Raw genomic sequence first — 25,439 nt, forward strand, 5'->3', positions numbered from 1 at the left:
TCTATATACATTGTATTCCCCAAATTCCAGTTCCGCATTACTTATATCTGTGTGACACCACGTCTCTGATATCCCAACAATATCTGCCTTTGATGTTTTGAGCAATACCTCAAATTCATCAAATTTATTTACCAAACTCCTAGCATTGGTGTACACGCAGGTATACATGCACCTGTTTCTATTCTATTAGAGTGTTTCTATTAGAGTGTATGCTTAGGACTTCTAGTATTCCTATAGGTAAATGAACAAGTTATATATTAGCTTCTTCACCAGCCTAGAATTTTTTTTTTTTGGAAAACCATAATTCGGAAAAAGTTTTTATTCTAAACAACCAAAAATTGAACCCATCTGGAGATAAAATATTAAAATGACCAAAAATTACTTCACTTCTAGATTGGAGAATTTTAATGAAAAAAAGTTCAAACAGTAATAGAAGCAGTGAATGACTCTAACAGAATGCAATAGAGATTTTCAGCCAAAGTAGAGCAAAAGGAGGAGACTCTAGATTAGGAGTCTCTTATAAGGTATATCAGAGCAAAAACATGCACAAGTGCTGTCATTAAAGTGGAAGGGGTTATAGCGAATAATGGGGCAAATGAGATGAGCTTATATACGGGTGAGACAACTGATAATTGAGAGTATCAGAAAAATAAGTGGACTTAAAATATTATAGACAGAATATCTACAATATTCGAAGAACATCAGTGTCATCTTTATTACCTCAGTGATATTCTATTAGAACATCACTGAGATTAGAACTAGGATTGCCTGTGGTATATTTATGAAAATAATTAGGAAATTTTGAAAAGTTTAGTTATTTTTGTATAAATTTGTTTCATTGGTTTGCTATTTTTGATGCATTGTGTATGGTGTAGATGAGGTAAATGTTTGATGAGGTGGGGAAAGGGAGAAACATGTATAAACATGGTGTGTAAATATGCCACATGCAGTAAGATATATCCAGCTCCTTAATGTAATGTAGAATTGGCAGAACTCCCTGCATACCTTACCAAGTCACAGATAATAATATCATTTGGGTTTGAATCCTTTTGGAGACTGCTTGAATTACTAAAAACCTCTTTAGTCAGGACTGTAGTTAGTTGAATTCATGGGGGAGAGTAAATGAGGTTATCCTCTGTGTATCAGCTCATACAACATGTAAACATACTTGTACCAGCATAAACCAGCTTAATACACAGTACAAGTTAACCTACTTAAATAATAATAACAAGAATACTGCCACCAATAATAATAATTCTCCAATCACAATTGATTGAGTAGAGGCAACAGAAATTATATACCAGTTGATCAGGAAGCCTTTTATAGCATTATCAGTAGGTTCAGGCTAGTGGACTATCTAGCATTCTGCTTACAAAGGTTGTTTTTAAAGCTATTCATTTGAAATACAAGGATTAGATATTTCAATGAAGCTCGTTATACCTTAGATCAATTGTTTTCAACTGGGTGGGAAATGAATGGCACCCTAGGGTGCCACGTAATTTGGGTTTAAGTTACTTAAACTTTTTTTTTTTTTTTAATTTATATTTTTATTTCATTATAAAAAGGTGTACATTATCCATTGTAGGATACGGTATCTTTTTAATTTTGTAGTGATCTATAATTGATGTTTATTTAGTACCTCTATATAAAGAATAAAATTATTATATAAGTATATATAATTTGTATTATGAATTGTAATTTTATATTGCACGATTTTGCACTGCACAAGGGTTTCTAGGAACACAACTATCGTGCTATACGAGGACTGACTGTACTGTGTACGGGTATGGAGGCCTCATTTTAGGAAGGATGTAGAGTTGCTAGAACGAGTACAAAGAAGGGCAACAAGATTAGTGAGGGGAACAAAGGGGGTGCTCTTACCAAGAAAGGCTTAAGTTCTGCAAATTGCAACACCTGGAGACTAGGCACATGCGAGGTGATCTGATTGAGGTTTATAAGGGTAAGGCCTTGAATGGGTTGAGCAAGCTGAATGCTGATGGGATTCTTCCTCTTGCTCAGATTAAGAACCTGCAGGGTATCGATTCAAATTGAGGAAAGATAGTTGTAGAATAGATGTGCAGAAATTTGCCTTTAGCCAGCGGGTAGTTGATTGGTGGAACAGACTTCCATCTCTTGTTGTGGAAGTTGATAGCTTAAATAAATTTAAGGCTGAGCTGGACATTCATTTGGAATGAATGGAGGGATGAAATGGGAGGTTTTTTTTTTTTTTTTTTTGCTGATGCTGCATAAGCTTGTTTTCTTGCATTGTATGTCTCTACTAATGCTAATAAGCATAGAAGTCATTGCTGCTGTTCTTTGAATGCTTGCCAGAGACTTAAAAACTGTTTTAGACCACTGTAGTTACTTTCATGAAAGCAAAAGCCTTTTTCTTTACCCTTGACAGTAATTATGTCTAAGTAAATCCCACATCAGTGTACTGATCACTGCCACCAAAGATCTTTTACCTGGAGATTCTTAATGAATGAAGAATCACTGCTGATAAATGCATCAAGAGTACTGTTTCCTCTTGTTGCACCTCTAACATGCTGCTGCTATAGAAAACAGCCATCTAATAAATCCACAAAATTCTTGCTGGTGTGTAAGTGACCAACTTACAAATTCCAGTCAACATCTGAAAAGTTAAAATCCCCCATTATAAGACATTTTTACTGTCTTATAATGGGGGATTAGGCCTATAACACACTGCTACTTTCATTTTGGTTTTTACAGTGCACACGCCACACCAAACTGACTCAATGCTGTACTGTCACTGGATGCACTGCCTTAGATTTAGTATGTTTCTTTTGATCCCCCTTTGTATCTCTCCTGTATCCCTACATTCAAATTCTGCATTGCTTATGTGTTTGATTGACACCATGTCTCTTATATCCCTACAGTGTCTGCATTTGAGGACTTAATCAGTACTTAAAGTTCATCAAATTTATTTACAATGCTCCTTGCATTACTGTATATGCAACTATACATGCACCTGTTCTTACTCTTAGTTATCCTAATACAGCCCATGTACAGTCAGTCCTCGTATAACATGATAGTTCTGTTCCTAGAAACCCTTGTGCAATATAAACAACAGGTCCTATGGGGAAAAATAGGGTTAGGTGTCGACCACCCAAGATTGGACACACGTTTGTAACTAAAACATTACCAAACACAATAAATAATCATAATAAAACACTTACACAGTTGAAAAATGTAAAATTAATAATTTAATCATTTAAATTTAGATTCTTACCTTAAAAATAAATGAAGACAGCTTGAGGGAAAGGTCTTGAGAAAGGGGGAAAGTGGCAGCAGGTTGTCATCATTATCGGAATTGGGAGGTGGAGGAGATGCTGATGAGGACTTTAGACGAAATGTGGTCACACCAGAACTACAGGGCTGTGGCTCATTTTCTATCTCTTTCTTGGATGTTTTCATAAAAAAGACAGTTTCTGTTGTTTCACAATCTTCCTTCTTTCCAAAGCAGCTGCTTTATATGGCTCCAAAGCAGATTGAAGTGCTCTTCTGCTTCTTTCTGCATTATAATCGTTATCTTCTAGCCATTGCATACTTTTTTTTTTTTCAAATGAATTTAAAACTGAAGATAACTCTGAAGTAGAAAGTTGTTTTATGGTGGCATTCAGGCATTCAACTTCGTCGTCTTCCTCATCTTCCACCAGCCCTCCACAACAAGTTGTTGCAGTTTTTCGATTGAAAGTTCTTCATGAGACTGAAGCAACTCTTCTAAACTTCTTCCTCCAATTCCTCAAAGCCAACCTGCTTTGCGAGGGCAACACAATGTGCTTTTAATTTAGGAAGCTTGTTTACAGGATCAAAGCCTTTAAAATCACGAATAAAATCTGGTAAAAGAGGCTGACAAACACCATGTAAGCATTCTTTTGTCATTTCGTTCCAACCTTCCACAATTATGTAAATCGCATTCTTTATGTTGAATCTTTTCCAGAAGTCTTTAACTGTTGGTGCATTTTCACCCTCTGTGTCTGCTATCAGTGCTTAAAAGCAGCGATTACTCCTTGATCAAGTAGCTGGATAAGAGATGTTGTGTTCGGTGGTAAAAACAGGATTTTAATGTTTGGTGACAGTTCAGCAAGGGTTGGAGGCTGACTTGGTGCATTGTCCAAAATAATTAAAATCTTAAAATCCAAATTTTTCTTTTTGCAGTAGCTTTGAAACACATCCTCAAACACATGTAGTAGAAGGTCAGTGGAGATCTGCCATCATCCACCCTCTTCTGCTGTTCCTAAAGTAAACATCCAGGGCAGTCCTTACGATCCCTTTTAACGCTCTGGATTGGCTGCATGATAAACAACAACAGGCTTCAGTTTCAAGTCACCACTTGCATTTGCTCCTAACATAACGGTCAATCTATCCTTACCAGCCTTGAAGCCTGGAGCTCGTGCTTCCTCTCTTGAGATATATACGGTGCCTCCATAGCCAGGTGGGAAGGAGCAACAGTGCGTAGCACACGCTTCTTGATTAGACCGGGGTTCAAGCCCGTCACCACCAAATACGGAGGATGCAGAAAGGTCAAGGAATGACCACCGCATATTCCAGGAGCAATATGGCCTTAGTTGCTAATGCTCCTAAAAACCAAAAAAAAATCTTGAGATGTGTGTGTGATGGCATTTTTTTTCCAATACAGTCCGGTTTTATCAAAGTTGAAAATTTGGTCCAGTGTATAGCCCTCTTCCTCAATTAGGTTTTTCGGTATCAGCAGGAATGCCTTTGTTGCTGCTTCATCTGCATCCGCAGCTTCACCTGATAATTTCACATTATGGAAAACTTGACATTTCCTGAAATTATTGAACCAGCCACTACTGGCAGTAAAGGGAGGCACTTCTTCAGGGTTTTCAGCTTTATTTCTGAGGTCTTCAAATATTTCCAATGCCTTTGCTTTTATTGTAAGAAAACTTGTTCCTGATCTCTTCCTTGTTTGATCTTCTATCCAAACAGATAAAAGACATTCCATCTCTTCCAATTCTTTGTGTCTTGATCTAATTGATTTTGTTACACTTTGTGCTGTTCCTGCTATGAAAGTTGCTTTTATTTTTTCTGCAATTCTTTCTAATTGTTCTCAGCGTTCCCTCATTTAGGCCTGTAGCGTGCACAACATTGCATGTTCTTTCATTCTGCTCAAAGCTTTTCACAATTTCATATTTTTCTTCTATCGATATTGTCTTTCTTTTTTTTTCTGAAGTATTTTCACCAGAATGCTTCCTTTTCACACTTTTTTTAAAATATTTTACTAATTCTTTTGAGAATAGAGCACAAGTATAAAAAGAACAAAAATGAGGAGGCAAGCTCCTCATAAATGCAGAGCGAACAAGTAGCAACTGAATAAACGACCATGTAGAAACAGAATAAATAATGCAGTAAAGGCGAAAACACTATTCTCAAATATTACATGTTTATGTTTTACTAAAGCACATTTCTGGAGGTCATTACCATAAAACAAAAACAATTTGCAGTTTCCGGTTTATTGGGGGTTCCTGCTAGTGGAGTTTTTTTGGGTTTTTATGTTATGTGAAATGTGTTTCCCCTTCCACAGGAAAACAAAAAATTTCAGAATCTTCTCTTCATTCCTACTGTGTTGTGTTCAGTTGGGGTGATTACACCACGTTCGACTACCATTTCTTGTAAACACAAAAAAAGGCGAATCGTGCATAAGCGAATTACATTCATGTTATATGCGACATCGTTCCCCTATTTATAAATCGTGTACGATCGAATTTGTATAGTGTAAACATGTGTTATACGAGGACTGACTGTATTTACTTTTCGTGATAACCCACAGCAGGGCTTGAAGTCTCCAACGCATTGCTTTTCAGGCTGCTGAATGTTCCAATAGCAGCAGTGTAAGAAGTCTAGAGCCCCCTGACAGAAGTGTCACTTTCACTTCTGTCAGGGGGCTCTAGTTAATCTATTAGTCTATGTATCCTCCCCCTCAAACTAGCAGTTTTCCAACCTGCCTATCACTGCCTCAGTAGCATCAGAAAATATTCTTGCACCCCTTATATTTAAGTGCATCTCATCCCTGTAAAAACAGTGTATCCTGTTAACAAGCACAGACCATGCTGAGAAAAATTCTGTCCTATGAGTCTTGCAAATTCTGTCCTATGAGTCTTGCAACGTTTGATATACACAACTGCAAATGCTTAACTATCACTTGTAGAAGTTTAATAAAAGGTTTTTTTTTATTTTTTTTATTCATCATTAAATATAAATTTAGTACTAATAGTGGTAAATGATGCAAGAAAGCAAGTGTATGCAGCAAAAAAAAAAAAAAGTTTCATATATCCATCACCTACAATAGTTTGTCTAGTTCTTCCTTGAATTTATTCAAACTATTCACTTAAACAACAATGGAGGAAAGCTTATTCCAGCAGTCAACCATCCATATCTATTCTGCAACGATCCATATCTATTCTGCAACCATCCATCCTCAATTTGAATTCATGTACAATTATGTGGATCGTCTGAGCAAGAGGAAAAATGCCATCAGCATTGAGTTTGCTCAAGGCATTCAAAGCCTTAAAACACCTCAGTCAGATCACCTCACAGGTGCCTAATCTCCAGATGCTGCAATTTGCAGGATTAAAGTCCTTTTTGGTAAGACCACTCCTTTGTTTCCCTGACAAGTCTGTTGACATTCTCTGTACCAATTTCAGCAGCTCTACATCTTTTCTAAAATGAGGCCTCTAGACTTAGACTTGTATACAGTACTCAAGATGTGGCCTGACCATTGCTTTATACAGTGGGATAATCACCTCCTTATCCCTGCTAGTAAAATTGCTGTATATCATTGCCAAAACCCCATGAGCTCTCTTAGCAGCCTGTCTACACTGTTCAGAGAACCTCATATCTGACCTACACAATTGCCTCCAGGCCCTATCCATTTTCCACTACTTAGAGTGTAATACCACTCAATTCATATGTACTATGGGATTACCCATATATGCAGTACCTTGCATTTGTTAAACTTCAATTTGTTAAAATTAAAGTTTAATTCAATGTTAACCTTCAAATTGCCATTTCTCAGCTCATCTACCTAATTTTTCTAGAACTTGTTGCAGTAACTTATGTTGATTATTGTCATTAACCATTCTGCTAGGGTTTTTTTTATCAACTACACACCTAGACATTATGCTTGATATATCTTCATAAATATTAAAAACAACAATTGACTCAGAACTGAGCCCTAGAGGATTCCACTAATAACATTATGAAGAGGAGTGCCCATTGATAATCACTCTGTCTTTCACTCAACCCCAGTTAATCTATTAGTCATAGCAAGGCAAGTTACTGCTGTTACCAAGAGCAGTAACTTGTTGTTAATGCAACACTGCTCCAATTTGTACAGTGGTCTTTTATGTGCAACAGTATCAAGAGCTTACTAGAAATCCAAGTATAAGATATCAAAATTAGTTTTGCATCCAGTTCTTTTGTTACTTCATCATAATATCCAATCAAATTGGTGAGATAAGATATCACCTTAATGAACCCATGCTCTTACTGAAGTACAACTGTATTCCTGTCTGGATTACTTATTTAACCAGTGACTCTCACCCCGGTGGAATGGTGCCTCCGTAGCCAGGTGGGAAAGAGCAGCAGTGTGTAGCACACGCTTCTTGATTAGACCGGGATTTGAGCCCGTCACCACCAAATACGGAGGATGTGGAAAGGTCAGGGAATGACCACTGCATATTTCCGGAGCAATATGGCCTTAGTTGCTAATGCTCCTGAAAACCAAATAACCAACAACCAACCAACCCGGTGGAATTAAATTGACCCTGATGAAAAATAGTAATTTTTATTTTAATTGAAAATTTTTCTTCTTACTGTGCTCTTTAAGAAACAAACTCAATGAATTTATGTCAAAAAAAAAAAAAAAAATATCACATCAACTTGTTAGGTAGTACACGGCAAAAAGAAATCACTAAAATTCAAAAGACAAAACTTTCAAAATAATTAAATGGGAAATATTTCTGGCTGCACAAATTGTAACTAAAAGCCACAAGTGCTGACATTTTAGTTTTATGGTTTTCATACAAACCATCTCTGATAGTGATTCGCAAAAATAGTCTAGTTGCGACTAATTCTTTGTTTGTATATCGCAAACAAGATGACTGGATCACAGGCTGTGAATAGGTATGCCGGAATTGGTCCCTTGATGGATGTCATTGTAATTAATGTGTCCCATGGTGGCTTTCAGGGGGAAGGGCTAAACGATGTCTGGGCAGAGAGGGTAGTCTATTGCGGCCAATATTTCAGTCTTCAGCAGTTTCACTTTATGGTTTTGAGATTCCCTTTATTTGTTTTTTTTTCACAGCAAGAGTCTACTTGTGGCTAATTCTGCTTTTGTATACCCCAAACAAGATGGTTTGGTCATAGCCTATAAACAATACATTTATAATCTTTTTTATTAGCTTAATACTGTAATATTGCAAGATTGGATGAAGATAAACTTAGAGAGCCCGAATAAGTTATAGGAAAATCAATAAATGAAGTAATTGATACATATGCAAAGAAGATTAAGATTATTATAAGACTTGCATGTTTGATTATAATTTGTACGATTTTTTTTTTTGTGAATTTTAATCCGTGATTTTCATATTATTAAACTGTGATTATTGTCAGGAATGTGGTTTTTTTGTGAACTGACTATTAGTATTTAGATGTTAAATAATAAATGTCTTTTGTTTCCTATTTAACATTCATAAATATACATATTTGTTTGTAACATACATATGCTACATGTATCCCCAAAGTTTATATCCCCCCCCCCCCGGTGCAAACACTCTGGATTCAACTTGAGTGACTCCATTATTTTCGCAAGAACAGAAGTTAAGCTAAGATATCTGTAATTACTCGTGTCACTCTTTAATCTCCCTTTGTGAACTGGGGGATACATTTGCACATCTCCAGAGCACAGGACCTTCCCTCTATCCAAAGATGCTCTCAAAATTATTTACTAAGGATTTTCTTACCTCCTTTGTTGCCTCCCTTAATACGATTCAATATATCCTGTAAACCCCAAGTGCCTTTTTTATGTTTAACTTTGACAATTTCTCTTTTAAACTGAGATATTTGAAAATCATTTAGCTCCCCATTAGAGTTTGATAAACTTCTGGCATCCTCTTCACTAAAGAATTCCTCCACATTCATGTGTGAACGTTGGAACAAAATACCAGTTTTTCAACAATCTAAGCAGGATCATCAACAGTTAAACCACTGATATCAAGTGGACCAATGTGATTTTCCCCCTTCCTTCTAGTGTTTATATAAGTAAATAGGTCTGTGCTGCTTTGACATGCTTAATCTCCTTTGTGATTGCAGATTAGTTAAAAAATATATTTTCTTATTAAGTTTAACTGCTACAGTTCACTCATTTTTCGAAGATGATGCTATACCTCTTTATTAGCTTGTAAGGAGCAAAAAAATTAGACATTAAACAACTCCCTCCTTAATGGCTGCAGAGTCAGAAATTTCTCTTTCAACATAAAAAATTTAAAACCACTGATTCATAGAACAACACTTTTTTTAGGGTGATTCAATCAGTTTTATACATTAGCATTAGTAGGAGCATATGATGCAAGTAAGCAAGCCACAACATCAGCCAAAAAAAAAAAAAAAAATCCTTCCCATTTCATCTGTCCATTCCCTACAAAAGTTTATCTAGTTCTTCCTTGAAATTATTTAAGTATTCAACTTTCACAACAACAGGTGTAAGTTTGTTCCAGCAATCAACCACTCACTGGCTAAAGGCAAATTTCCACACATCTATTATGCAACTGCCTTTCCTCAGTTTGAATTTATGCTCCCTCAAGTGCATAATCTGAGCAAGAGGAAGAATCCCTCAGCTTGAACATGTGCAAACCATTCAATATTGTAGTTAGAAGCATTATGGCCTTGCTGCCCTTGCGCCGTAAAGCCTACAAACAAACCATTCAAAGCCTTAAACACCTCAATCAGATCACCTTGCAAGTGCCTAGTCTCCAGACACTGAACTGAAACCTTTCTTGGCAAAAGCACCCCATTGTTTCCCTCACCAATCTCGTTGCCATTCCCTGTACTTGTTCCGACAGCTTTACATCCTTCCTAAAATGAGGCCTCCAGACCTGTTTTCAGTACTGAAGTGTGCCTGACCATTGCCTTATACAAAGGGATACTCACTTCCTTATCCCTGCTAGCAAAATTCCTGTATATCATTGACAAAACCCTATGAGCTGCCCTGGTAGCCTGTCACTGCACTGCTCAGAGAACATCATATTTGACTGCACAAATACCCCAGACCTTTTTTATTCTCCACAACCCTGAGTGAACCACACATTTGGTATGTTATCCTGGGGTTACTGCTACCCATATGCAGTAATTTGCATTTGTCAATGTTAAACTTCAATTTCCGATTGTCAGCCCATCTGCCTAAATTGTCTAGATCCTGTTGCAGTAGCATACTATCATTAACAATCCTGACATCCTTTGTATCATCTGCAAACTTGGAGGACATTAAGCCTAACATACCTTCATCAATATCATTGATAAATATAAAAAATAACAATGGGCCCAACACCAAACCCTGGAGGACCACTAATAACATTAGTTCACAAAGAGCAGTGCCATTGATTATCACTCTGTCTTCTCCTATGCACCCATCCTTTCATCCACAGCAGCAACTTGCCTTTAATACCACACTGCTCCAATTCGTACAGCGGTCTTGTATGTGTAACAGTAGTATCAAAAGCTTTCCTGAAATCAAAGTATCTAATATCAAAATTATTTTTTGCATCCAGTTTCTTTGTGACCACATTGTAGTCAGGAGTTCTGACTACAATGCAGTCAGGGAGGAGCTCCACCTCCATTATGACAACGTCTTTGTTCCAGCCCTGACATATGCAGCTGTAGCTTGGGGAGGGAGAGTTGAAAATTCTCATATCCAATGAATCCTTCTCTTGCACAGAGGTCTTCTTAGCATTATTAAGCCTGCAGAACAGTGGCTATTGAGGCATAATGTGTATACCGGGTAAAATGATGGCTAATCTGCTAGTAGCCCAGGCCTATCTAAGATACTCCTTGAAGATAGGGGTTCCTTGACTGGCTTTCATCATCCGTTTGTGCCCGGCAGATGTAGCCTTTGGCTTAACATCTCAGTGGAGGAGGAGGAGGATTAATGATGAATTGGAGGCCATATGGCAAAATCAATGGACCAATTCTGAGAAGGGTTGTCACTTATATGCCTTTATTCCCTCTGTTCATACAGTGAGCCAGAAAAGGCCTTGGCTCTGGTTTGGCTTGGCCAAATGCTGTGTCCTGAATAGACATGGGTTGAGGTTGTTCCAGTAGGGACTCGTGTCCTCAGACCTATGAAGTGACTATATGAAGTGCCAGAGACTGGCCTTCAAATTTTGCCGGATTGCCCTAATTACTCAGACCTCTGCACAAGGCTGGAAGGAGGAATGCTCACTCTCTCAGTCCACCTTGGTGGAATTGTGTTCTGATATAAATGTTTTTGGCAGATTTGTCAATTACAGGTAGTTCCCGACTTTACAAGTTAATTCGTTCCTAGCACGTGCTTGTAAAGCAAAAACTTTTAAAGCAGGAATTTATTTCCCCATAGACAATGTTAAAAATAGGGGTTACATTCTCAACAATGAAATTAGTTAGCTAATTAGTTTGTTTAAACAATGATTGATTTCTCCTACAAAAAGGAAAATGAAGCCTGTAAAATCAAGCAAATTATAATAATAAAGAAATTATTTATGACTTACAAATGTTAAAGAATGTTTATTCTTCTTCTTCTTATTATTATTATTAGCCATATGTTGCAAGGAAGCCTGAGGCTTATGCTGCACCAGCCAAAAAAAAAAATTTGAGTTACCCTGAGAGAGAGAGAGAAGCAGAAGGGAATCACCAAGAAAGAGCAGAATGATGATATCCAGCTCAAAACCCTGGGGTGCCAAGCCCATACTCAGCAGATGTGAGCCCTTCTTTATTATCGTTGACTAAATGCACACTCGTTGATCGTCCAGCAAACACTCGTTGGTTTGTTGCACAAAGAGTCGTTGTCTTCAGAAATGCTTCAAGAGGCATTTGTTTCCAAGATAATCTTCTCTTTTCTGTATAAATTTCAATAGCATGTATAAGCATTTTTTAACAGAACGCACAAATTGCAACTAACGCAATTTGCAAGGAGTAACAAGTTTACGAAGCTTAAAAAAATGAAGAGAAGATTCTAAAATTTTATTTATTTATTTTTATGGGATTGAAGATTTCAGTAAAGAGGAAACACATTTCACCATAATAACGTAAAAATCCACACAATTCCAGCTATCGGTATTTTCGCAAATGCAATAACATCGAGTTTACTACCTGTTTATAACTGCTTGCAGTAACAGAAAAGCCCAATAAACCGAAAAGCGCAAATTGTGTTTGTTTTATGGTCATGACCTGTAGAAATGTGCTTTAGAAAAATATCACAAAGCCGTTCAAAATTGGCTCTTATAACAGAACATATGATAATGACGAAAGTGTAATGCATTTTAATGATTTGAATTGGTAACTAATACAATTTACACTATTAAAATGACCTTTTAGAGAGTTATATATCGAAAATTTCACTTCCAAGGTTGTGAAATGAATTACCAAAAAACAGTAATTCATTTCTGTCATTAGGTTCACATTACAATATTTTCACGACACGATTGTGTCTCTGGAATGGATTAATATCGTAAAGCGGGGGTGCACTGTATCGTATAGCTAAGCACGTGGTTTGAAATGCAGTATTTATGAATGTTTAACATTCATTTTTTGCAATTAATGTTCATATTTTAGATTTTGTTGATACTTGATGAAAAAAACTCGTAAATCCCGTAACTCATAAGGCGAAAACTTGTAAAGCAGTAACTGCTTGTATGTTAAAGGTGTCTTTTGATGCTGGATATAGCATGCTAGATAGGGTGACCTACCTCCTCGTGGTGGGATTGTGGCCTCTGCCGAGAGGCCAAATGGTCGTTCCTGTTGTACCTATTATGTTTTGGCGAGTTTGCCAATCGGTTGTTCTTGGGTTGAGTTGATAATAAGGAAGGGTAGAGTTTGGATTCTGGATATGTTAGTCCTTTGACGTTTAGTTGCAACAAAATCAGGATCTGATTGTTTTTGCCCTGTAAGGGTTTCATCTATCCACCCAGTAATTTCTGGGCTTCTGGAACTCATTGCTCTATTTTGCCCTGGAAGGGAGAGTTTTCCCCTCCAGGTAACCAGCCCCACCACATGGAGACAGGAGTAGTGCTACTTTGTGACCAAGGGGTAGTGGGTTAGTAATAAAATAAGAAACTGAGAAGAAAAATAAAGAAAGTAGGTTACTTTTCCTTCTGATCTAGTAAAGTGCTTTCTTTACTGAATTAATTGAGTGTTAATGTAATGCTGAAAATAAGGAAATTATTTTATTTCATTAAACCAAGAAAGAGCGCAAATTTACTGGCAAAGACACCATCACAAAATCGCTGGGGCCACTTGCAGCTAGATAACCTCCACATTCTCTTTGTAAATTTTTCCTGTGCTGTAAGAATGCCAGTTCAGAATTGTAGTGGGGGGCATGACCTCTAATTTATGGAGAAAATTACTGTTCTTATACCTGGAGAGAAAAGTGTCCCCACTCTTTTCTTATGTTAAGAAACATGAATAGAAATGGGAATGGAATGTGGGGAACTTTCTTTACATTGTTTGTTTCTCTGGTAGTGCTTGAAGGAGAGAATTCTGGCTTACTGTCATTTGGAGTATCCTTCAAATTACAATTAGAGATGGTATGAAAGGTCATGTCACTAGTATCTGTGTTGCTAAGCCTGGTACATCTTTAATGGTCTTATAATCTGTATTTGAGTTTTCTGTAGGACTAATCGATCTGAGTGGGTTTTGTTTCAATCCCAACTGACCTTGTAGATCATGTCCTTTGGAAGGAGTTGATGTCAGATACTGTGTCAGCTTCTTATTGCTCAAAAAATAAACTTTGGTGTTATATTTGTTAGCCAATCTGGCAAATGTTTGGCCCAAAACCTGGCTTTAAAAGGTTGTAAAAGTGAAAATATCCAATGGTCTTGGTTTTTTATCCAGCCTAATTCTTAAATTAGGCTGGATAGTCAGATTTTTTATTTTAATAAATTTAGTACTATTCAAGACCCCAAACCCTGGTGTGGAAGCAAGTGTTGAGGACCTTCAAGAAGGCTTTGTCAGTGCCTGAATTTATGTTTAGAAGACAAATGGAATGCGAGCTTAGGATACCTCTCCATTATGTTGTACAGGTTTTCTGTATATTGAAAGAGTAATGGTATCATCAGATTTCCTAATAAGTACATCCAAGAATGGGATGGACTAGTTTTCTAGTTGGAACATATGCTATTGTATCATCTTTGTAAATGCATTCATTTAAGGTTACTTATGCAGTGAAATGTATAATCATTGTTCTTTGGCACTGTATTATTCTGTTTTCCATCCCACTTCAGAGGCATATAAATATTATGGTGAAAAATACACCATGAAGCCATTTAAAGCTGTTTTTTTTAAGTAATTATTATTATTTTTTTTTATGTGAACCCCAAACACGAGAGGTATTAGAACCTATAGTACTTAGTACTGTGCTTGGGTTGGAGGTTGAGAAGATGAAAAAAGATATTTGTTGACATTGGACTTGAACTTCTGTAGATTGTAATTTTCAGGAAATACGTATGAATGAAGGTTGTTCCAGAAAACGGCAGTTGAATGAATAAATGAGGAAGATGAAAAGTTGGTTCTGTGGGTTTGAAGTTGGACAGTAAAGGGATGTTGGCTGGTGGCGGCACGTGTTCGGACTGTTTTGAAAGAGAGAGCGGGAATTATAGAAGCCAATTCAGAAGAACAGTGCCGATGGAAGTATCTGTAGAAGAGGCATGCAGCAGAAACAGTACGTTTATGAGAAAGCGACTGGAGAGACTCTGTTAGAGATAAATCATTAATTAACCTAACTGCCCTCTTCTGAATGGAATCAAGAAGCCTGAGAGAGGTTTTGGGGGCACCACCCCAGATGTGGGAACAATATTCCATGGCAGGGCGGATTTGCGATTTATACAGAGTGAGCAGCTGTTTGGAAGAAACAGCTGCTCACTCTGTAACTCCGAGAGAGAAAGAGAAAACCAAGTTTTTTAGATGCAGAGGAAGCAATATTTCTAATGTGCTTGTGCCAACAGAGATTAGAAGTCAGGGTAATGCCCAAAAGAGATATGTCATTTTGCCTAGAAATCGGAGTGTCACTAAAGATAAGCATAGGAGCAGAAGAATCTTTTTTGCGAGATATAAGACAAGACTGGGTTTTAGAAGGGTTGAAATCAACTAAGTTGTCTTTGCCCCACTGGAGAATACCTGAAGATCGCCATTTAAGGAATTGATAGCAGATTTTCGAGAAGTTGAAGCTGATTGAGCAGGACAAGGTTTCTCAAAATGGAAAGTGGAATGCAATGTGCTATCATCAGCAAAACTATGGATAGGATTTCCAGTCAATGGAAGAAGGTCATTAATATACAAGAGGAAAAGAGTGGGGGAAAAGAACTGATCCTTGGGGGACACCAGCATTAGAGGAGAAGTTAGAAGACAGAGAGCCATCTGCCATCACCCTCAGTGAGCGATCAGAGAGAAAACTGGACAACCAATTACTAAAAACAGTTGGCAAACCATAAGATGGAAGCTTGTTTAGAAGACCTTTATGCCAAACACGATCGAAAGCCTTTGAGATGTAAAGAGCAACTACTTGTTTCACCAAACCGTTCCATCAAATTAGTCCATTAATGGGTAACATAAGCCAGAATATCACCAGTGGATCGACACTGACGGAATCCATACTGGCAATCGTTGATCAGATGGAAGGTTTCTAGGTAGTTTAAGAGTTGACGGTTAATTGATTTCTCCATTACTTTAGAAAGAGTAGAAGTAATGCAATGGGACGATAATTGGATGGGAGGGATTTGTCACCCTTTTTAGAAACTGGCTGGATATGAGCAAATTTCCAAGCAGAAGAAAAAACACCTTTGGAATAAGAAAGTGAAAAAAGGTGGCAAAGAATAGGAGGTAAGTTCAGGAGCACAGGTTTTGAGAACAAGTGGAGAAATACCATCAGGACCTGGAGCTTTCTTAGCATCAAGATTCATCAAAAGCCTTCTGATATCCTTTTGACGGAAGACCACAGGAGGCATTGAATGGAGCGTGTTGGAAATGGTGGGAGGTGTTTTACCAAGATCATTAATACATGAGCTGGAAGAAAAATGGGATGCTAGCAGGTCAGCTTTATCCTTGGCTGATGTGACAAGAGAACAATTTGGTTTGGACAGCGGTGGGAGCAGAGATTGGCAAAAGTTGCAGTCAATAGCTTTGGCAAGAGACCAGAATGCTCGGCTACCATTAGGGCAAGAAGCAAGTTTTCTACTCTTAGCCTGTTCAAACTCTAGTTTGGACTGATTAATAACTGCTTTACAATTGCTGTGAGCTTTGGTGTAGGCAGAAAATGAAACTGAAGAATTAGATACAAGATTCTTCTCTTGAACTGCCTTAGCACATAAAGGACGAGATTTTAAAGTGGAGTGTGGGATAAAGGATTCCATTCCTACAAGAATAATTTCGCTGACACGATCTGAGCAAACGTTGACATCAGAACTTTTGAAACAGTAATCTGACCAAGGAAAAGAAGACTCGCAGGTCATCCCATTTTGCATTCTTGTAATGCCAAATAACACAAGGTTGGGAATAGCATTGAGATAAAAGGCTCCACTGGAGAAGAGACAATCACCAAGTTGTGGCCTGAAGTGCCTAAAGGACCTCTCACTTCGACCGTGTAAATAGAAGGGTTGTTTGTGAGAAAAAGATCAAGCGTATTGGCTGTATGATTAGGATTGTCCGGTATTCTTGTAGGTAAATGAACAATCTGTGCTAGGTCATTAGTAATTGCAAAAGCCTCAGCATCTCGACCTGCTGGGTCGGTGTGACTAGAAAATGGAAGCCAGCTGGAGTTGTGAACATTAAACTCACCAAGGAAAATTACCTCACTGTTAGGAAAGTCGGACTGGAGAAAGTCAAGTTGCAAAGAGAGGAAGTCAAAGAGCTCCAAGTGATTAGTGGAGTTGGGAGAACAGTAGAGACAACAGATAAATTTTACACAATGAGTTAGAGAGATTTTAAGCCAGAGAAGATCAAAGAGAGGAGATTCCAAATTGCCAAGTCTCTGACAGGGAATATCAGAACAGACATATGCACAAGTGTCACCTTTGAGGCGAAAGGAATCATACAGCGAATAATTTGGGCATCTGAGATGAGCAGTAGTTGAATCAACCGATAACTGAGATTCTGTCAGAAAAAGTACATGGGATTTGGAAGACTGCAAGTGGAAATGGACATTGTTAAGATTAGAAATTGAGATTATAGTTATGTTGAGATTATAGTTATGAATATATTTTATTTTCACAATCCTTATAGTATTGACCAGAAAAATGGAGCTATTGGAACAGGTACAGAGAGGGGAACAAAAGGGTCTTCTTACTAGGAAAGGCATCAGTTCTGCAAATTGAAGTATCTGGAGAATAGGTACATACGAGAAGATCTGATCGAGGTGTTTAAGACTCTTTGAATGGATTGAGAAAGATGGTGTAGTGTGCAGAAATTTGCATTCAGCCAAGTGGGTGGTTGATTATTGGAACCAACTTCCATTTGACATTGTGAAAGTGGACAGTCTTGAATAAATTCATGAAAGAACTAGGAAAACTGTTAGATGGAGATAGATGATAGATTGTGGGAAGTGGATTCTTATTTATTTTTTTATTTTTTGATGCTGTATATGCTTTCTTCCTTGCATCATTTGCCACTACTAATAATAAAAAAAATCTCAGTAGAAAATCTGTTTATTATTGCATTACAAGTTTCTAAATGTTTGGATATGAAACTGAGCAGCACAGACCCCTCTGTAGCCAGGTGGGAAGCAGCAGTGCATAGCACACGCTTTTTGATTAGACCGGGGTTCAAGCCCATCACCACCAAATACGGAGGATGCAGAAAGTTCAGGGAATGACCACCGCATATCCCGGAGCAATATGGCTTTAGTTGCTAATGCTCCTAAAAACCAAATAACAAACAAACAATTTGATGAATTTGAGGTATTGCTCAAAGCATCAAAGACGGATATTGTTGGGATATCAGAGACATGGTGTCACACAGATATAAGGAATGCAGAACTGGAATTGGGTAAGTACAACGTCTACAGAAAGGATAGGAAGGGAGGAGGGGTTATGCTATTAGTTAAGAAACACATAAAATCCAGGGAGGTGAAGCCAGTCGACATCGCTGGACAGTGCAGTGTCGAGTCAGTTTGGTGTTTGGTGTGACATAAGCATTGGGAGATCAAAATTGAGAGTAGGAGTGTGCTATAGGCCTAATGACTCTGATGAGTATAATAATAAACTGTACAGGGAAATAAGAGTGGGCCAGTACATCAGAGAATCTTATAATGGGGGATTTTAATTTCCCAGATATTGACTGGAATTTGTGAGTTGGTCACTCACACACTAGCAAGGCTTTTGTGGATTTATTGGATGATTGTTTTCTACATCAGCACGTTCGGGAGGCAACTAGATGGGGTAATACTCTTGATTTGATTATCAGTAGTGATTCTTCATGCATTAAGAATCTGCAGATAAAGGAACCAATAGGTGGCAGTGATCACAGTGTGCTGAAGTGGGATTTACTCAAAGAGGTAACTACAATTAGGGGTAAAGGGAAGGGTTATTGCTTTCGTAAAGGCGACTACGATGGACTGAGACAGTATTTAAATTCTATACAGTGGGACCAACTGATGATGTTACCAACAGCAAATGCAAAATGGGAAGCATTCAAAGAACTTACCTTGGAAGCTACTAGGTTTTACATACCAACTAAGAAATATTGTTCAAGGTTTAGGCCTAAATGAATGTCAGATGAACTGATGAGGCATATGACAGAGAAGAAACATGCATGGGATACATACAAATTAACACATGACACATAAGCCTATGATAGATACAAGTTGATCTGTAACCAAGTTACAAAGGAGGTTGGGCAGGCGAAGGCAGATTACGAGAAATCCTTGGCAAGGGATGCAAAGAAAAACAGCAAAGAGTTCTTTACTTATGTAAACTCTAGAAGGAAGGGGATGAATCAGATTGGTCCACTTGATATCGATGGGTCAACTGTTGATGATCCTGCTCAGATAGCTAACAAACTAAATGAATATTTTGTATCGACATTCACACATGAGGAGTTATTCAGCGAGGGTAATGCCAGATGTGTATTCAACTGTGGCAGTAAGCTAGAGAAACTTGTAATAACTGAGAGTAAAGTGGAGGAGAAATTATTGAAGATAAACACAAGAAAGGCACCTGAGGTGGATGGGATCTATCCAGTTATATTAAAGGAGGCAGCAGAGGAAGTAAGCAAACCCTTGGAAAATTAATGGAGGCACTGGTTAAAGAAGCACTGCAGGATCATTTAGACAAGACTTCAGTTATAGCTCAGACACAGCATGGTTTTGTTAAGGGGAAGTCTTGCCTGACCAACTTGATTGGATACTATGATGCAGTCACAAAAGAACTGGATGCAGGGAATAACTTTGATATTATATACTTGGATCTTAGAAAGGCTTTTGATACTGTTGCACATGGAAGACGCTGCATAAATTGGAGCAGTATGGCATTGGAGGCAAATTGCTGCTATGGATAAAGGGGTGGTTGAGGGGGAGAAGACAGAGAGTGGTAATCAATGGACATTGCTCATCGTGGACTAATGTTATTATTGGAGTCCCTCAGGGTTCAGTGTTGGATCCATTATTGTTTCGGTATTTATAAATGATATTGATGATAGTATATCAAGCTTAATGTCCAAGTTTGCAGATGATACAAAGGTTGGCAGGGTTGTCAAGGGCACTATTGACACTATGCTGCTGCAACAGGTTCTGGAAAGGTTGAGCAGATGGGCTGAGAGGTGGCAAATGAAGTTTAACATTGACAAACGTAAAATACTACATATGGGAAACAGCAATCCCAGAGCAACGTATCAACTCTGTGGTACTACACTGACAGTGGTGGAGAATGAAAAGGACCTGGGGGTAATTGTGCAGGCAGATATGAAGTTCTCTGAGCAGTGCAGATGGTCTGCAAGAGTAGCTCATGGTGCCTTGTCAATGATATTCAGGAATTTTTCTAGCAGGGATAAGGAGGTGATTATTCCCTTGTATAAGGCAATGGTCAGGCCACACCTTGAGTACTGTATACAGATATGGAGGCCTCATTTCAAGAAGGATGTAGAGCTGCTGGAACGAGTACAGAGAAGGGCAACAAGATTAGTGAATGGAACAAAGGGTTACTCTTACAAAGAAAGGCTTAAGTTTTGCAAATTACAGTGTCTGGAGACTAGGCACCAGCGAGGTGATCTGATAGAGATGTATAAAGAATTGAATGGTTTGAGCATGCTCAATGCTGATGGGATTCTTCCTCTTGCTCAGAATAATCACCGGAGAGGGCATAAATTCAAATCGAGGAAAGACAGATGTAGGATAGACGTGTGGAAATTTGCTTTTAGCTAGCGGGTAGTTGGTTGGTGGAACAGAGTTTCATCCCTTGTCGTGGAAGTTGATAGCCTAAATAAATTTAAGGCTCAGCTGGACAGATATTTCGAAAGAAGGGGTGAAGTGGAATTTTTTTTTTTTTTTTGGCTGATGCTGCATAAGCTTGCTTTCTTGCATCATATGCCTCTGCTAATGCTAAAAAAACTGGACAGCATGACCACTGATTATGGAAGATTTAAAAGATAACCTGTACTATTATGAACATATTTTATTTTTAGAGTGAATATAGTATTTCCCATAAGAAAACATTAATGAGAAATATTCATATATGGCCATACTATGGGGATAAAAAATTGTGGATAGATATGCTATCTTTTCCATGACTATTCACCTTATAAAAGTTGTCAAGTTTTTACCCCAAGATATAAACATTTTAAGTAAAAGGCATATGAAAACCATTTCTGCCAGTGTTTTATAAAATATTAAGCTTTGAAACAATAGACAGATTTTTATCTATTCAAGCTTCCAGTTTTTTTGATTTTTTTTGGTTATCCCTAAAAGGAGTGATTTTGTCATTAGATCTGTTTTTGCACCATCAGATGCTTGCAATGGTTTACTCCTTATGTTTATCATATAATAATTAACACTGCTCACATGCTACAAAGTGAGACAAACAGGAAACAAAGTTCTTCACAGTAATATAAATATTAGCGGTAAAAACATTTCTTAAAAAAGTACATTACTGGCCATGTGAAAGGGTTCAGCAACACTACATGCACTTTGCTTACTGCTTCAATGCTTTCTAATAAAAACCAGTTTGATTAATATCCAAAACTTCTTGGTAACCCTTAGAGGTAATCAAGGTTAGGGGTGGCAGCTTCATTTAAAGTAGTGAACGTTTCATTACTTAGGTGATGTTACCAGGTACATGTGACTCTTTATAGGTTAAAAGGTATTTTATATTTTTGTGTTGTTGATCACATTAAGTTGGGAGGTTAGTAAATGAACCTATTATTTTTTTAAGGAATATATAAAAGAACAGCCATATCTGAGTTGAGTGTTAAATATGGTTTTTTTTTTTTTTTTTTATTAGTAAAATAGAACCTAAACATTTGGTTATTTCTAATGTTTAATCAGTTAATTAGTACCAACTAATTATACAAACAAATTAAATTAAACAAAATCCATTACATTGCCAATGCTTATAATATATACAACTCAGTTAGCAGGACTGAAATATGATTGGCATTCTGCAACATTTCAAAATTTTTATTTTTATGTTATTTGCTCATATCTTTATCTCATCTTCTGAAGGATAAAATCAAAACAGGTGAGTAAAATGAATTGTACAATTAGTTTTAAACAACTGCTTAGTGTCTAAAAACAATGTATAGCATTATTTCTCAGTAAGGGATTGGAGAATATAGGCTATTAAACAATTAAATTTGTTAAATTACTTAATTTAATAAAGCAAGGTAACCTGATATGAACTCAAACAAAATAACTTTTCTATCATTTATACATAGAATAATTCAGCAGTGACAGATGGAATCTTGGTTAATATGGAATTCTGCTTAATGAATGTTAATTTCTACGGTGAAAGACATGCACATTAATGTGATACCTTAATGGACTGGACTTAGTGCAGGAGCAATCATAAGAATTTGCCAGGATTCGTAAGATAAAGTCGGTGAAAGTACGAATGGCACTTGTAAACATTTGTTTATAATTAGTTTGCATATTGTTTATATTTTCAACCAATTATTGTATATAATGCTTTGTTTTTATGTATTGTCATGTGTATACATATGCAAACTTTTTGTTAAAATAAAAATACTGTATAGTAAAATATTCCAAATCTTAAAATTACTATTTAGCATAATTTTATATAGCTGTAGCCTTCCATTTTTATGTACAAGTTCAGACAGACATGCACATTGAATTTTATATAAATGATATTCTTACAAATAACTTATTTACTTGCATATATCACAACTTTTGTATCTCTCTCTCTAAGCATAACTTATCTTCTGTAAACAGCAGGTAAATAAACAAAAAAATAAACAAAAAGTTTTTTAATAAGTAAATAATACATTAAATTTTGATTACATTTCATTATACAGTTCATTCACTGAGAGAGATCAACAACCAACCAGCTGTTTAGCAGAAACTTTTAGTAACTGGAGTTTGTATACAGCAAAAGCAATTGGCAGAAGTAATGTGCATGTTCAGTTGTGTAACTAAAATTAAATCATTCTACAGAACAAAGACTGATTTGCTATAATAGCAACTGGCCATACTTTTGGAGTTAGTGTACTTAACTAGTGCTAAAGTTCACACTAATTATAAGGCTACATTTATACATCTAGAAAACAAATTCCATCCTATCTAATACCAGATTTGGCCTTACCTCACTGAGTGGTCAATAAAGAAGCACAGCAGTACATGCATTTGAATCAACCTTGGTTTGATCCACATTACCCCCAAAATACAGTTAGTGATAAATGTTCTTGCCAGTGTCTAGTTGTAAACTTCTGTGACATATGTGGTCATGCCAGAGTAGGAATATAAAATTATATCTGTAGGTCATCTTATATAAGCAACTGACAAAAATGATATTCAGTTGTATTCATATAATATGCCTATAAAGAAAAAAAAATAATAATTTTCATTCTTAAAGTTATCAGCTTTAAAGGACATTGGCCCTAATAGTTCCATTAATTAAAAATTTTTCCTATATAAATTCCATTCATAATAATCTTCCTCTCCAAAATTTTTTTTACAAGTGTGTGGTTCACTTTGCATCATGTAGCAGTTTTGGATAAAAGGCAAGGAATTGTTTAATACTGTTCATTTTATGCCGTTAAAATAAGAATGGCATTACAACAGGAATGAAAATGAATAATTTCTTTTTGCTACTCATATAGCAAAAAAAAAATCTATCTGCTTTACCAGAACCATAATATAACTTCACTTTATTGGTTGTGCAGCACACAATGCCTACTTATGGCAACTAAACATAATGTACATAATATTTAAATATAAGTGTGCTTTGGTGTACTGAGTGCTAGGTGATGAACTTTAGTTGCTTCTGTAGTTAAAAAAAAAAAAAAAAAAAAAAACACCATCACACTGACATTCACTAGAAATCGAATGCCATACTGGTGGCGAGCCTGATGATCAGAAACACTTGTGCCACTGTGAAAACTTTCATAATTTTTAAATTATTAAAAGTTTTACTCTGTTATCTGAGTAAATAGTCAAGGTATCTAAAATCCTTATTTTAAGGATGTACTATAAATATAAAGAAGGATTACAAAACGTTATATTTTTAATAAATTTTTTTCTGCTTTCTTCATTAAAATTACTGTTTATTTGTAGAACTGATTTCCTAATGAGGTATTTGTTTGCAGATATTTCTCTATCCCTCATAATTTAACTCAGTGTGGTGATTTGAGAAATATTGTGTATTTTTGTTTAATTTAATCCATCAGTGGTTGCTCCCAGCATTGTTACATTATTGGGTCATGGAGCCATTTTGACAATTTTTTAAAATTGTTTATAGTGCCACTGTTTATGAATATTTCTCATGCTAGTTTTTTCCTAACCAATAATGGGAAATACAATATTCTTAATGGAAGTGGTTTAACCCTTTTGTATGTACATAGTTGTGTACATACAAGTTTTGTATGTACACAAGTTACAGGGAGCATGTAGTTCAAGAATATATATATGTGTGTGTATATATATATATATATATATATATATATATATATATATATATTAGCATTAGAATTAGCATTAGTTGAGGCATACGAGGCAAGAAAGCAAGCTTATACAGCATCAGCCAAAAAAAAAACCCTCCAATTTCACCCATCATTCACTCCAAATGCCTGTCTAGCTCAGCCTTAAATTTATATATTCAAGCTATCAACTTCCACAACAAGAGATGGGAGTCTGTTCCAGCAATCATCTACCTGCTGGCTAAAGGCAAATTTCTGCACATCTATTCTACAACTGTCTTTCTTCAATTTGAATCAATGTCCCCTCAGGTTCACAATCTCAGCAAGAGCAACAATCCCATCAGCATTGAGTTTGCTGAAACCATTCCGAGCATTGTACACCTCAGTCAGATCACCTCACAGGTGCTTAGTCTCCAGGCGCTGCAATTTGCAGAACTTAAGCCTTTCGTGGTAAGAGCACCCCTTTCTTGCCCTCACCAATCTTGTTGCCCTTCTTTGTACTCATTCTAGTAACTCTACATCCTTCGTAAAATGAGGACAATGTGGCCTTACCATTGTCTTATTATTTCTGTATATCATTGACAAGGCCTCATGACCTACTCTGGCAGGCTGTCTGCACTGCTCAGAAAACTTCATATCTGACTGCACAATTACCCCCAGGTCTCTTTCATTCTCCACTACTCTGAGTGTAACACCACCCAGTTGGTACATTTCTCTTGGGTTACTGCTACCATTTTCACTACTTTGCATTTGTCAATGTTAGACTTCAGTTGCCACTTTTCAGCCCATTTTCCCAACTTATCTAGATCCTGTTGCAGTCTTTACTGTTGTAAACAACCCTGCCAACCTTTGTATCCTCTGCAGACTTGGACATACCTTCATCAATATAATTGATGAATACACAAAACGACAATGGGCCCAGCACTGAACCCTGAGGAACTCCACTAATAACATTAGCCCATGAAGAGCAGTGTCTATTGATTAACACTCCGTGTCGTCTCCCACTCAACCATCCCCTTATCCATTGTAGCCACTTGCCCTTAATGCCATACCGCTCCAATTTGTACAGAAGTCCT

General features: G+C 36.9%; 1 protein-coding gene across 2 annotated transcripts in view; it reads left to right on the forward strand.

The window, feature by feature from the left end:
* The window catches only part of Tmem63 (transmembrane protein 63), a 440,514-nt gene extending 418,119 nt beyond the window's left edge, over positions 1–22,395 (forward strand). For both annotated transcript variants that reach the window (XM_090375486.1, XM_090375485.1), the window contains exon 24: positions 22,147–22,395. In XM_090375486.1, the coding sequence (XP_090231612.1) occupies positions 22,147–22,162 (16 nt within the window). In that variant the 3' untranslated portion in view covers positions 22,163–22,395. The remainder of the gene's footprint in view (positions 1–22,146) is intronic.
* Positions 22,396–25,439: the final 3,044 nt, after the last annotated feature.

Source organism: Mastigoproctus giganteus, chromosome 6, assembly GCF_048544385.1.
Source record: "Mastigoproctus giganteus isolate SK-2022 chromosome 6, ASM4854438v1, whole genome shotgun sequence".
NCBI lineage: Eukaryota > Metazoa > Arthropoda > Arachnida > Uropygi > Thelyphonidae > Mastigoproctus > Mastigoproctus giganteus.